The following is a 16200-nucleotide window of genomic DNA, read 5'->3' as shown; positions in this document are numbered from 1 at the left end:
CTTCGGCAATTTTTATATTTTTAATATTTCAGTCAAAGCTTGAAAGATTATGTGTGTACCACTCTCACTATTGAAAATACTCTACTTGTGCTTTTTTGTAGACATTTAATCTTATATGGAATTATTTATTTTCTATTTATTATTAGTTCTGCTTTATGTCTTTAAATTTTCTTTTATTCTATTTTTTCTATTCACTTTACATCCCAATCACAGCTCCGTCCCTCTTCTAATCCCAGCCACACTAATAAAAATCCTCTCTCCCATGACCCTTCCCCTTCTCAGAGAAGGAGAGCGCGCCCCTTGGTACACCCCACCCTGGGACATCTCATCCCAGCAGGCCTAGGCATATCCTCTCCCACTGAGACCCAACCAGAAAGTCCAATTAGGGGAAGGGGAACCAATGCAGAGAGCAGAGATCTAGATAGCCCTCATTCCACTTGTTAGGGGACCCACTTGAAGACCAAGCTGCACATTTACTACAAATGTGTAGGGGTCTAGTCCAGCTCCTGCATGCTCTCTAGATGGTGGCCCAGGTCCTGTGAGCCCCTATGGTCCCAGGAAAGTTGACCACGTGGGTCTCTGGATTGCTCTATTCTAACCCCTACTCCATAATACTCAGCTGACCATATTATGTATCAATTTAGATTTTTTTTTTTTTTTTGCTGAGTGTGTCAGAGCAGGAGAAATGCCAAGAAATTTCATTTTTAAAGAATCCATGATAAAACAGAATTATATAACATTAATATGAATTACTTGGGGCTGGAGAGATGGCTCAGTGGTTAAGAGCACTGACTGCTCTTCCAGGGGTCCTGAGTTCAATTCCCAGCAACTAATGGTGGCTCACAACCACCATGGTTGTGGGATCTGATGCCCTCTTCTGGTGTCTGAAGACAGCTATGGTGTACTCATATACATAAAATAAATAAATCTTTTTTTAAAAAAAAATATGAATTACTTGATGAGTTTATCTTGTGATTTTAATTTTCAGCAATTTATTTTTCCATTTTATTTTATGTGTGTGAATATTCTACCTAGATGTATCTCTGTGTACCATGTGTGCTTACATAGGCTAGAAGGTCTGGTTACTTTTTTCACTGTATTTATGCCACTAACTGTTATTCTTCCTTGATGGTGTTTTTTTGTGACTATTTCCATCGGAACTTTTTTCTTGATCTTATTAAACAAAACAAAACAAAACAGCAAAATCAAAAATAAAGAAACAAAAATCACAGTCTAGTTGCCCCAGATACTATACCCCTGACTGCAAATACTCCATGGTTATTGAAACAAGAAGCAAACAAAAATTCACATGACTCCAAGGGACACGCCTTATTCCCTGACCACACATTTAATAGTGGGGACTGTAATAGAAGAGTTTTAAGCAAAATCAAACATTTCCAGGTTTTAGACTCAGAGGTTGTAAGAATGGGTTAAACATGGACCTAACAGTATTAAATTTAAGAGAATTCTTAAATCCTGAAATACAGCTTTTCATCAAAGAAAATATAGACAGGTGTGTGGAAGATTGAGGGTAGAACTCTGGGTATGTGTTAAATTAAGTTTATCTAATCATTGAGACATGGGTCGAACTTCAGAAAAACCTTTAGAAGGTTCTAATTTGTAGTGTGAGGTTAAATACAGGAAACATGTGATGTGCTGTCACAACTGATGTTGGAAAGAAGCCAAGAGCCTGTGTCGATATTTCTCTCCTTACAGTCAGAGCTCCCAAATCTCCTTAGGTTAATCAATTTCCTTTCTACTTTCAAGGAAACAAATCAAACACAAAAATAATCAATCCTATTGGACTGGGAACAATCATAGTCAATGCTCAGAACCTTCAAAAATTAGGCGGTAAGTGTGTGTGTGTGTGTGTGTGTGTGTGTGTGTGTGTGTGTGTGTATGTATGTATGCATGTGTGTGTCTTGTGTATGTTGAGTGAGGTGAAAAACCCTTCTCTTCAGAATACAGTCCCCTCAAGAGTTATGTCCTACTGAGATACTCTAAAAGAAAAGACAAAAAAAGAAAAGTGAAGAAAGAAAGAAAAAACAACATGCAATGAGGTATTGATCCGTGTTTTAAAATGAGACAAGATCAGGAAAAGAGGAGGAAAATGTGTAATAGCATAAAATCAAATAATGCATGTAGTATCAACTAAGAAACAGGGCTAAAATAGTTTCAAGAAAATGAGCAAGCAAACATGTTGAAATAGCTGTGTGTGACAAGGGAGCTTCTGAAAGAAAAGCCAAAGACCTAAAGGAAGTTATCTTTATGCTGAAGTTTGATGAAGCCAGGACAGCCATACAGAAATGTGACTGGCCAGATGGATGCTAGACAGTCAGAAAGACCATCCATCTGAAGTCTATTCCATCTCTGCTGTGGAAACTTGAACATACATGGGCCTCAATGGTAGTAAAAAAAAAAAAATGTTAAAATAAAAAGTGTTACTAATTCTCTGTCTGCTGTGTGTGCATTTATGTCTGGTTTCCAAAATGGGTTGAAAACACTAGTTTTGTACAAAAAAAAATATCATTTAACTGTCCCAGAGATTTTGAGTTGGGGGCTCTAATTTCATCTACAGGGATAAAGATCACTGACACGAATAAAGGAAATAGAATCTGCAAATAGAATGTACAGCATTTTATCCCAACCGTCCGTTGTTGCTACCATGTTAATTACAAAAAGGATTTGAAGGTTGTGGTAGAATCTTATCCTCAGGTACTCAGTTACAATAGGATGAATGCCAAGTTTCTTCCATATTGTGGTAATTAATGTTAATGTAATTTATATTAGAAATAAAATATGCTATAACATAAATAAATATTACTTGTCCAGGAACATACATGAAATATGAAACATATATCTCTTAAGCTTCTTTAACATCTTAAAAATGCTTTATGGCATCCTTTGACTTACTGTACTTTTAACAGACTTACAGGTGAAGAGAGGTACACCATATTTCGGCCTTTGGAGTTGCTTCTTCTAAATACATGCAACACTAACTTCTTATTTCTTTGACCTGACTTTTCAAGATGGTATCCTTTCACAGGAAAAAGTTCCTTCCACATACCATGTTTATTTAGAAAAGTTACATCAAACTCTGCATATTTTAGCATGCCATATCTTGAAAATGTAATGAACATTATAGTTAAAAATAGCTATTCAACTGATAAAATATAGCCCAACCTATATACATTTCCCACTGGGTAAAAGATTCTCCCCATGGCTATTACGCTGAAAAAAAGATTGTGAAATATACTTTTATCCCATTTACTTCATTGACACATCAGAAAAAATGTCTTTATTTATTCATTTATTTATTTATTTTTGTTTGTTTGTTCGTTTGAAACAATACATTGTAACTTTTAGGGAGTCAGGGACTATGAAGGCTATAAATATATATTCATTGGAGTGTGCTCATTTCCTTATACCTTGATTTTAAATTACAAACAATCAAGCTTCATTCCTTCCCTTTACCACAAAACTGGCAAATGCATGAATTAATGTAACAGGTGGGCCTGTGTGGTTTTAATAGCAATGAAATATAATCAACTGTCTCATATCATATTTCCGGGAAAGCAAGTGATATTGAGACCTAAGCAAAATCCTTAAGCAGACACACTATTGACATGCAAGTGTTCAGACTCCCCAAAGGGACTATATATCTTGCTGTCCTATGTTTAATTGAAACTTTAAACAAAATATATTACCTATTTAATGTAGCTGAACTGGATAATGCCCTTTGTAGTGCATAGAGTAATTCCTGGCAAACTGAAGGTTAAAACCACCGTACAGATTGTGGAGGGCATACAAAGCAGAAAAATAAGAAGTAACAGTTAGCCTCCTGCAGTGAAATGAGAAATGGACATCTCTGATTTCCTATTCATAAATTTTATAAACGTCTCATATTGATACACAGCCAAAAGTGTATTATGTCTCCTATCTCATTGGCTACTTAACTTCCTGAGTAAATGTTTTAGCGTCTCTCAAATCTACATTTGCCTTTACTTATCTTAAGGAAATTAGACTATTCTTTGGGGGATTATAGAGATTAATACCTAATCCAATTATATATTATATAATCAGGATCAATTAGGACTGACGTACAGATTCTCAACAGTGCCAATAGAATCAGCCATAAGAAAATCTCCAGAACTGCACACAGGAAGGCGGGTGGTGAAAGCAACTGAACAGTGCTGGAGTGTTAATGCTTCCACATGAAAGATGGGAAGTTCTAATCTCCCTACAGCTAAAACCCAGCTCCTTCCCACTCAGCATGCTCAACATGTTGAATAAGAGGTGTCCCTTAAGACAACCTAGTCGCGGGTCATTAACCATGGAAAAACGTCATAAGAAAACAACAATCTGAATGTTCTCTCAATGTATGTCAAAACAAAGCTGGATACCAAAGAGAGGGGAGAGAGGGAAGACAGAGGGAAATAATGAGCAGAGAGAAAGAGACAGAGAGAAAGAAGCTAGATATTACACATGCATTTTTAAAATGAACTTAAAACATACAGAATAAAGAAGGCGAAGTGGGAAGTGAACTTTTTATCCAAATTCTACCAAATGAACTCAGTATATAATTGACATATTTCAGGAAAACTTAGAATGAATCGTAAGTGTTAGTGTCTGGCTTTTGACTTGGATCGTCCTTTTGAAGTCGTTTTGTTTTGTTTTATGTAGATGACAGCCTAAAAGGCACTGAGAGCTATTATGGTACTTAACTCTTTCATAACAAAAGTTTCCTTCTCAAAAATAGGATTCTAAAATTTGTACAAATGTTCAGCACCAAGATTTTTTCTCAAATAAACTAACCGTATTTCAATTCACTCTGTTCCTGTCCTGCTCTGTGACTACTTTAATACAATGGAGATGCAAATCTCATATCTGCATGGCTACTTTTAGGAGACAAAATTCAAAGCAAATGGTTTCTCTCTGCTAGAGATTTGTGACCAGAGGCCTGATGTTAGAAAAAAAAATTGTTCCTTGCATCTGAGACTTAGAAGAAAGACAAGTATATATACAACAACCAAAGTCAGTAATCAACAGAATATAGTCCAAGCACTATTGACAAAACCAATGGCTAATGAGACAGTAAAGAGCAGAGAGACCTCATCAGCGAGTTGATTGAAAACGCCAGGCAATTTCTTCTTGATGATAAATGCACATGGCATATTGCTAAGATACATGGTTTTAGAGAAAAGGATATTGTGAACATGTCTAGTGCTCCCAGGACCACAGTGGAGCGTCTAAGGCCAGGTCACTCTTATTTGTTTCCTTGTTACACACAGCACAGTGCTTTAAATAATCCTAATTATTCAACCAGTGATTATAGACCTCGCTGACTAGACTGTAAGCTTGCGTTCTCTCTAACTCCAAGCAACGGACTGCATTACCAAAATGAAATGGACTAAATCACTTGTATAATTAAACTAAACAATTACTCTGCATTGAGAATGCACAGTACTTTTATATCCAAGAGTAAATAGGCTTAAAATGACCTCTGGGATTGGAAAGAGCTCAAACTGATAGAAAAACAATAGGAAGTACCAAACTAATTGAGCTCCCTATATTCCTTTCGAATCACTCAACAGCAGAGCTGAACCAGAGATATGAATGTTTAGAGGATGAGGGGGAGACAGAAGGTGCTCCCAACTATTCTGTGCTGAAATCTTTTTGTGCTCCATTTTTAATGTATGAGCTATGAATCCTAAATATGTTGGTGTCATAGTCTTCACATTTAAGTGTTTTAACTTTTGCTTATTTTTAGCAGATTAGTTGCCTATGTAGTAGCAGGGAAGTAGGGGCCAGAGGATCCTGCAAAGGAAAGAGTGGGTCAGTTTCAGTGACACCAGTTGAATAGACAGAAAAGCTTTGAATTTAACATCAAGAGATTATGTTTCTGCCTCTAACAGAAGCTGCAATTCTAACCTTTGACCTTGGCTCTTTGAAAGGTAATTTCCTTCCTTGGAAAATAAAATTGATTACATTGATAGGATGTTTAGGATGCAAGCGTTTTCCCCCTGAGATTCCATGATACTGTTATTCACCTAATGTTTCAGAGACAAAGAAAAAGAATTGAGACCCAATAAACACCCATAATGGATGCCAGAATAAAAGAGAGGTTTGACTAAGAATAATACATCAGAGAGAGAGAGAGAGAGAGAGGAGAGAGAGAGAGAGAGAGAGAGAGAGAGAGAGAGAGAGAGAGAAATAGAGAAAGAAGGAGAATTAGGTTAACTGAAATTACTTGTATTGTTTCACTTTCAGATACTATAGACAATATTATTCAGTTATTATAGACAATATTATTCAGTTATTATAGACAATATTATTCAGTTATTATAGACAATATTATTCAGTTATTATAGATAATATTAAAGGCAGTATTTTGATTACAGTTGCTGAGAAAAATGGAGACATGGGCTGTAAAGAAAATGTAACAATCACTTGAGATTTTTGTTGACATTTAAGCCTCTAGCTCTGAAAATAATCTCATCTACTGAATAATATTTTCTCTAGTAAGTGGGGAAAAATCTAACACTAAATACAACCATGGACTCTTGGAAGTCGGAGCTCTATAGAAATAGTATTGTAATGGGAGGCCACTTTATTATCTATGTTCCAAATCAGAGATCCAGGCCAACCTTTTTATATCATTATTTTAATCAACTTTCAAATGGGTGTTATGATCATAGCTAGCTTAGGAACACAAACACAAAGTCAATCCAATTAAGTAGCTTATCAGGCATACTGACCCTAAAAATTGTGAAAAATCATCTGAAGTCAGGCTTTCTGATTTCAGAGACTGCCCAACACTATACTTGAACTTCCATTTAGCACAACTTATGGTCTTCAAGAGGCAACTGAGTTCCACAAAAGTAAAATCATGTAACTGTCTGGAAGCAGTTCTAACACCCACTTATCTTTTATTTTTAAAATTTTGTTTGCAAAATGATATTTAGTATCTGTTTGGTGTACCTCTAAATGTTTGTACCTTACCTAATTCTTCGGGGAAATTAGTCCCCTGTTAGTTAAAACCATACCTGAGTCCTATGGAGTCAAAAGGAACAATGAGAATATATTTTGGATGAACTGTGTGCTTACTTATGAATGATCATAGTAAGATTGAGCAAAGAATAGTAAAAACTTGAGTAAAATATGGAAAACTGGAGTCAAGGAACAAATTACTCAGACCTGTTTTAAATTATAATAAAAGTGAGGAATATGTTCATCTGGTATTGAAAGCCAGTAGAAAAGGCACATAGTGCAAAGTCCAAAAATATTCAAAGGAAGGAAAAAAAAAACCTAAGGGACTAGCTAGAGTTTTTTTTAAAGCAAACTCGGTGAATTTATTAAAACAAAATTCTAATATAGTTGTATTTTTACATACATTTCATTAGCTCTACTATATTCAAAGAAAAATTAGAACACACACACACTCGCACACACACAAATCACAAATATGCCTGTGCATACAAGTGCTCACGGGAGGGGGGTGGCCCAGAGGGGTAAATGAATGAGACATGTAAAAAATGAATACTTGCAGGCTGAATCTAGCCAGACATTATAATCCATCACCGATCCCTAAAGGGCACTAATAATATGTAAATGTGTGAATTAGAAAACACAGTGAAGGCTGTTGATAAACTTGATAGGATAATCAGCACATGCTGACAGCCTAATGAAACTGATGAACTGATAGGGCAGCTTATCTCCTAGGCCATTTTTTTCCCTTGTCAAATGGAGGCTAATCAAAATGTATTAGGAGTTAAAGCAAACACTCAGGGGATTTAACCCATTTGATTAGGAGGTGAATTCACTCTCAGAGAAAATTATAGTTTCCTGAACAAGCAAAACTATAAAAACCTGACCAGCTGACAGAGTTTCACATAAAAATCAAACAGAAGGCAGCTACCATAATTACAGACAGAATCTAGTATTGGAAATTATATTAGGGTCTTCCCGTAGAAAATTGTCAGGGGGTATTTTCAAAATCTGAGCAAAGAGACTACCCCCTTCCATAATGGGAAATAACACAAAGAGCCAGACAATGGCTCCAGGGACACACTTATCTTCTGCCTGTGAAGGCTCAGTCTCCGTGTAACCAAAGGAGAGGCAGATCCCAAGGTGCAAGCTCAATTCTCAATCCAATTTATTTACATAAAATAATTGAATGAATTTTCTGAAATCACAAACTGTGGAGAATACTAGCATTTCCCATTAGCAATAAAGAGACCACATGCCGTTTGTCACCAAGGAACTTGAAACCTAAACCCAATTTCAGCAAAGATAACTTATTTGACGATTGATTAAAAACTGGGCTCTACATTTATGAATAAAATCAAAGTAAAATCATTTTGCCTCTCTAGATAAGGCTCAAGAAGACAACCCTTCCAGTATTGGCTCTGTTATGGAAATGTCCTGCATTAAAACGGAATGGGCTAACAAGTCTAGGCACATGCAATATTTTTGTGTACATTTCACTCATGTGGACAGATGGTGAAATGATTGAGAGTAAAAGGCCCTGTTTTTAATCCAATAAAAGCTTGAAGGCAAAAATATATTTAATGAAGCTAAACTTTACCATAGTAGAATTGTCTCAGAGATGACGAAGAAATACCCAGTGTCCTTTGTGATGTGAGCATTCAATCACTTTAATGTTCTACAGCCCAGCTGGAGGTGGATCACCCAAAGACATAGAACTTTACTAACCTCTTCCAAGTGAGATTTTTTTCTTTCTTGTTTTACTGGAAGCCTATATTGTGTCTCATCCCATCTCTGAACTAGGTCTATACTTCTTGTTGTTTAAAAAAAAAAAAAAAAGACTGATTTTTTTTTTTTCAGATACACATTTTGAAGTCATGGAGCATTTGAGACACTGTAATTACACAACTACCCATCAAGTATCAAAATTTTCAAACCATACTATTTACAATGAATATAATAAGCCTGTTGGTTCTAGAGCCTAATCCTACTTATTTCTTATATACAAGGGAAGTCTAGAAAAATCAAAGGACTTAATCATATTTAATGAATGGAGGGTATGAGTTTGAAAATTCTGCTTTGGAAAAGAAGAAATATTTGATTTAAGAGCAAAAGCAATCCTTCTCCAATTCCTGGAAAGTGTTACACTACCTTATCAGCAAGGCTGCTTACATTACTACATGTAATTTTTTTCCCCCAAGAGTCTCATGCTGAACAGGTAGTTTCTAATTGTATCTGCCATCAAACACCTATGGCAACCATCTCTAGAGTAGAAATGGATTAACTACAGGTGATAAAAGCTTGGTAAGAATTTCCAGGTCTTTATCTTCTGAATCCAGGAAAAAAAAAAAATCTATGTCCTAGGTTTATATAAATTGTGACTGGTAGAGAATTTAAGCAGATTACTCAACACAGGAGAATAAATAATCATAGTAGCATGTTTACCATGATCCCAGAGTCACACTACTCTGAACAGAGCTACAAGTACCCAAGTCCTTATCCGTGAAAGCAATGCAAGTTGGCTCAGATATTATCACCTTCTACATGCGCCCAACTTCATGAATCTCTGCATCACTACAGAATAAGTCCTGGGGATCTTCTGACTCAGTGAATAATATGCTAAAAATTATAACTTTGATAAACTCATTGAAATAAACACATATTCCATACATGCCTAAATACAATTGAAAAATTAAATGGAAGTACAAGATATTCCCTTCTCATTCCCTAGAGTTCCATTGGTCCTTGGTACCAAAATGGTATTGTGCTTCCTTGGCAAAAACTACAGAATTTGGCTCATGTCCCTAGCACAATCTGGATGACACACCATAGGAGTATTGCTCTGTGACTACTAATAAGACAGTAGAAATCCACTGTACACAAACACAGGTTCTTGCTTCTCTGCAAAGCCCTGCAAATCAATGAAAACAGTAGATAGTGCTTACCCATCATGTTGTACAGGCTCTGTGGGGCAAAGTGCCTTGGCATCTTCTGAATTGCTTCCCTATATACACTCAGGGCTTCCTAATTTAAGGAACAAAAAGAAAGATACATCATCATTAGCGGACAGGGATAGTCATCGAAAGTAACATAATACCATTTCTCCAAAGCTGAAACTACCCATTTCTGTTTCTGAATGGTTCACTAGAGGAAAATAATTGAGCTGTCCTTTGATATCACTGTGCCTTCATTTCACAAGTGAAAGCAGCCCTGTGAGGAATGCCACATGAAAATTTAGCTTAACAAGGAGCTGAATGTCGGCAAGACTTTTAATATAAATTTTCTACTTCATACAGATTCCTCAACAAGAAGAGCTAAAAAACATTCATACTTGGAAGTGACTCATTAGTCAACTCAAGTCTACGGTTGCTTTAACTCAAGGTAGAAATAAAGTGCCAACAAGCAAATAAATCTTCCTCCCAATGTCAGTCACTGAAACTTCTAGAAGGTTCATCTTCTTCCTCATATTGCAGTCTTAAGTGTATGTGGGTGGGCTGGGGGAGGGGGTGTATGTCTTGATAGAGCACAGTTTCAGAGATGAGGGAGAGCAAGATGCCACTCAGACATGGTGTGGTGGTTTGAACAGGTATGGCCCCCATAGACTCATGTGTTTGAATGCTCAGTCCAGTGGGAGTGACACTACTTAGGAGGTGTGGCTTCATTGGAGTGGGTGTGGCCTTGCTGGAAGAAGTGTGTCACTGGGGGTAGAAGGGCGGGCTTTGAGGTTTCCTATACTCAAGGGCTGCCCACTGTGGATAAGAGTCCCCTTCTGCTTCGTGGGGATGAACATGTAGGATTCTCAGTTCCTTTTGCACCACCATGTCTGCAGCATGCCACGCTCCACACCATGATTATAATGGACCAAACATCTGAATCTGTAACCCAGTCCGAATAAAATATTTTCCTTTATAAGACTTGCCTTGGTCATGGTATCTCTTCACAGCATGAAAGCCTAAGACACATGGTGTCATCCTTAAAGTTGGTAAGGATGGGACATGTAGCTTCCTAAACCATATCTTTCTTACTACTTCCTCTACCAATAAAGATACATTATTTTTATTTAATTGTTTTTTGATTAAGGAAAATAGGTAGCCTTTAGATAAAGTAACATGCTTAATATACTGAATACAAAAATTATCTTTCTAAAGAAAAATACCAAACACCGAGTGAAGGAAAATGATTCTAAAAACTGTATCTGGGATCAAGGAAATGGTGAGCACCATATGTGCCTTCCTCTTCCCAATAGTCAGGATACCTAACAACATCAATTGAAACATGAACACCGTGGTTTCTCTAAAGACTGTCGTGGCTCCACGAAGGAGGCTGCAGGTTAGAAACCATGATGACTACATCAGGATAGGAGATCAGGGAGGTGTGGCAGACCTCATAGCGTCCTTGCTCGTGATAGAGTTTCCCGAGGTTGTACAGACAGCTGGTGACAGAACTCTTATGTGCATGAGGATCCTTCAGGTTCTCATCTGGAATCTCAGAACACTTGAGGAATGTCCGCCGGGCTTCTTCTGTCTTCCCTTGGTTCATGAGAATAATGCCGGTGTTTAAATAGGCAGCTGAGAAGGGAAAGCAAAAACAGAAGGATGAGCTGATAGGCATGTGCGACAGAGATACGTTGGAGATTTCCAAATGTTCCAAAGGATATTCCTTAGTTTTTAAAAATCATTAATTATGTATGGAATAAGCACAATATCAATAATGGTAACAACGATCCCAAGTATTACTAAAAACATAATTGTCTTCTCATTCAATTGAACCCCAAAGGTTTTTAAACTCAAAAGCTAGTTAAATAAAAGAATGATCTACTAGAGTGCTTGGCAAAAAATATAAAATGAAAATCGCCTTGAAGATATTTAGAGAGAGAGAGAGAGAAAGAGATTGAGATTTGTCAATATTAGCAAGTATTGGGGGTACAATCATATCGGCAAGTATTTAGAAATAAGAATACCACACACCCCACTTTCCCCGAAAGGCTTTACTACAGAGAGACCACTTCTACAATAAAAGGGAAGACTGCAAAGGTTCCAGTACTTCCATACTACTTACAAGCCAGGGTAGGCCTGCTCCCGATGGCCAGTTTGTAATAATGGAGAGCGTCTGTAAACCTGCTGTTCTCTTGGAGCAGCAACCCTCTGCATGAGGAAAAGAGAAATCCTGAAAGGGGCTGCGATACTACACAGAAAACCACACATTTCCAGTTTATATTCCAACGGCACAAATGGTCACACACACCCCCCCCCCAATAAAAATGCTGACCTGGCTTCATAAAACTTAAGTTCTAAATGGAAGGAAATGATCTCTCAGGAGGGACAAAAATCCTACACAGGTATCAGTGGACCCTTGTTCCATGAGCAAGCATTAAGATGGATTTTCAGACAGACTTCTGCAACCCATAAATGTTCCCCTCGCCAGACTTACTCCCCTCCTACCCCAGTTGCTAGCCACCTGGATCTCCGTTAGGAGCACACACACTTTCTCATCACTTCACCACGGGAAATCTGTGGAAGGCAGGGCTATATACATAGAAACATGAGATGCCTCCCTCACTAGCTTCTGCTTGGGGAATATTTGCCCATGTCGCTCCAACAGGTAAAAGGCTGAAAGCAGTCTGATTCAATGGGAAAGACAGAGTCAGATGCGGGAAAGAAATAAAGAGGTAAAACAGAAGGTCAGTTATTTCCATGGGGCTTAGAATTTGGTCAAATAAACTTGAATTTTAGAATACTGTGCAAATTTTATCCTACCAGGCAGAAACACATCTTCTTCTTCTCCAGAGTCTCAGACTCTTGGGGACCTCTCCATAAGGCGCCTTAAATAGTACCCACGGGTATTAACCAAGCCATTCAAAACTCTGCCCTTATGACATAACTGAAAATCAATTACAAGCATTTCTATGAAAAATAAGATGTCATGAAACTGAGCTAATTAGAAAGCTTTCCCAAGGGCTTTGTTCTAGGCCCCCTTCACTGGTAAACAGTAAGCATCTTACAGACAGGAAGGTACAGCTCTTGTGCCGACGACTGCTGTTATGATACCAATTGCAGGTTCAGCTTGGCAGCTTCCTTGGGTATTGAATGAGAAGTAAAATGGAGGTCTAAGAAACGGCTATTGTCAAAAACATGATTTTGTCGAGTATTTACGGTTAGGAATGGCAGAGTATCTGCCAAGGGCTCATGAGCGGGAATATGGGAGCCTCAAAGGAGCGCTGTTGACAGGTGATGAGACTTTCAAACATGGGGCATGGTAGGAGGAGATTAATTTTTTTCCACTGCCTTGAAATTTGCTAATGTCAATCTCCTAGATTAAGTTTAGAAGAGATTAGTTATTTAAAAATCAAACAAACGAACAACAACAAGAACAAAAACCTACGTCTGCCATTCCCATGTATGGCTTCATGTATCACCATGTGATCTACCCACTTAATGTAAACTGCCATCTTTATCGTTTTTGTCTTTGTCCCTGGATTCCATCTTCCTTTAGCTTTGGCAACCCAAAAAAAAAAAAAAAAGCTCAGCCTTCTTCCACTTGTGAAACCATCCTGTGCAGCCTGAAAACCCTCACTACTTCTTCATTCATATTCTGATTTATGGTAAGCTGGTGTCCAACAATAGTTTATTTCTTCATAAAGTCTACCCATCGTGATGCATCAAGGTGGGTTCTTAATTGCCTTCACCACTGAAGTAATGATCACTCTCCTGACACCTGGATGGTTATATCAGTGACCAAGCCACATCAATCTACTAGCTCAGTGGAATTTCTAAATCCAAAACTCTAAAATGCGAAGAATATCTTCTGCTCAAAATTAAAACAGAAATTTGATAAATGAATAAAATTGAAAAAAGAAATCCTTCCTCTCCTTAGATTTATAGCATCATCAGACCAGCTTCTAAAATCAGAAACCTGATTATCCTTCCTCCTCCTTCCTTGTTTTTTACAGTTACAAGGTTTGTAAAGTCTCCAGAGCCATCGACACTTAGAAGCCATGGCTCCACACTTGTTATCTTTATAACTCTGTCAGAAGCCTTTTTATCTTTCCTACCTCCTGAGTAACTGCAAAGCCCACTAATTAGTCTCTACATAATTACATTTCTAAAGGGCAAATATGCTATTAGGATAAATGAAGTGAACGTGTTTGGGACATGCATGGATCTGATTCTGTGCCTAAAGCCGCCATGCCTCGAGACTGATGCACTTGGCCACATGGAATATATATATATATATATATATATATATATATATATATATGGAATATATAGCCTATATATTCTGTCACTTTCTAATTCATAAAATACATATGGAACAGAGAATAGCATGCAGTGTGATAATAAAACCTCCACAATAATGTCCCAATTCATGAGGCTGTAAAGAGTGAGTTCAAGTCACATGGCTACCATGACTGATTTCCAAGAGGGTAACTATTCACTGGGCATTATTACACCGTGTTATGTATGTTTCAAAAAGTAATCAAGATGCAGATGTACAACTGCAAAGAGCAGTTACACATCCCAAGTAACATCATTAAAGGCTGTGAGCAGACAAATCCAAACAGATTAAAAATACTGTCTTCAGCCTGATGATACACAGGAAGAAAGGAGATTCTAAGAATTAACTAACTAACTGGGGGATTTAGTTAAAGGAACTGAAGCTAGAGTTAGGCATAGTTTCTCTGACAATGAATCCCATGTTCAAAGTGGGATTCATTTAATCTGGTACTTTGGAGAATGGAGTAGGAGGTTTTAAGAGATTAGTGTCATCCTGAGCTATGTACTGAATGTTAGGAGACTCTGTGCTACATGCAACAAAGGAAAATATACAAAATCTGCAGGCTGCCAAGGGAGAAATGTATTCAATAGTCCTCCAAAGCTCTAAGTCTAAGAACCACAAGAATAGCCAGCAGCATAAGATAGCCCCGAGAATGCAACAGTGGCATTTATATCTTACGGATACCGCCAGTCAGCCATTTATTTGGATTTAATGCCTTCTTAATAAGAAGGAAGTCATAGCTACTACTATAAAGCTAGTTTGTTTCTTGTGGGTGGTAAGGCCATGGAGCTCAGAGGAGACCAACCACGGTTGCTGTCCTAAACCTCATCCTATGTATTCCAAATCTTATCCTTAAACCCACAGAGAAGTGTAGCTCTCACGCCTTGTCAAAGAAGTCTCTTATTGCGGCAGATGGAGACCATTATATAAATCTAAAACTGGTCACAATGCAGACGACCATGGGGCTCCCCAAGCACAAAGGAAATATTCACGAAATATTCATGGAGGAACACAGGGGAACAGGAAGTACAAGAGACAGAGGGGGCAATGTCTGCTATAAGGCAGTGTCTTCTAGATCCTACAGGAAAGCTGCACCCATGACATTTAAACCATACCAACCCCTAAGCAAGGCCAGTTCAGTGCCTCACAAACAGCTAGAGGCAATGAGCTGCTGCTGAGAGGGGGAAATGCAGTCTTCTCCATCACCCCAAGTGGTCACACTAATGAGCTTATTAGGTTATACTGATATACACATGAAAGTGTGTGTGTGTGTGACTAACAATGATTATCAGAGAAGACCTCATGAATTTAAGAGCGAGTGGGAATAGAGACCTCAGAGTTGGAAGAGAAAGACATAGGGTGAAATGAGATTAAAAAAAAAATAGTCAAAAAAACAACCTTCCATGAACTTGATAGAAGAAAAAATGACAAAAATATTTTAGATGCATATATAGAATATCTACCACTTTGCTCTAAAACTCAAATTTTGTGGAACTCTAGCTTCTCTTGATACGTTCAAAAGAAATCTGTCATCTTGAAATTCCATATTGATTTTAGACCCATGCTAAAAAAAAAAATGGTTAGTAGCAGGCCACATTTACAAAACCTACAATTTGCTTTGCTAAAAATATATAGTTGATAGACTGAAAGCCCTGCGTGTGCATTGGTTGCAATGATCCTAGGAACTGTACTCACGCATCATTTATAGCATGCCAAGCAGTTTACATTTTAAGCAACAGCAACCTTCCAAGGCAGGCTGGGACAGCTGGCCCTGTTTTATCCATGATGAATCTTAGGCGAGAAGATCTATCATCTATTCCTCTATATCGCTATGTCTCTATATCTCTATGTCTACATAGTATCTATCTATCTATCATCTATCTATCTATCTATCTATCTATCTATCTATCTATCTATCTATCTATCTATCTGAGATAG

The 16200-nt window shown here is 37.6% G+C and overlaps 1 protein-coding gene across 1 annotated transcript in view; it reads right to left on the bottom strand.

Moving 5' to 3' along the window:
- Positions 1-16200, bottom strand: part of Tmtc2 (transmembrane O-mannosyltransferase targeting cadherins 2) — a 387746-nt gene that overhangs the window by 126255 nt on the left and 245291 nt on the right. The window contains exons 5-7 of the mRNA XM_029542332.1: positions 12046-12131; positions 11371-11555; positions 9933-10011 (exon numbers count right to left, since the gene is read on the bottom strand). Coding sequence (XP_029398192.1) covers positions 9933-10011; positions 11371-11555; positions 12046-12131 — 350 coding nt within the window. The remainder of the gene's footprint in view (positions 1-9932; positions 10012-11370; positions 11556-12045; positions 12132-16200) is intronic.

Source organism: Mus pahari, chromosome 9, assembly GCF_900095145.1.
Source record: "Mus pahari chromosome 9, PAHARI_EIJ_v1.1, whole genome shotgun sequence".
Lineage (NCBI taxonomy): Eukaryota > Metazoa > Chordata > Mammalia > Rodentia > Muridae > Mus > Mus pahari.
This window is presented reverse-complemented; position numbering and strand designations above follow the sequence as displayed.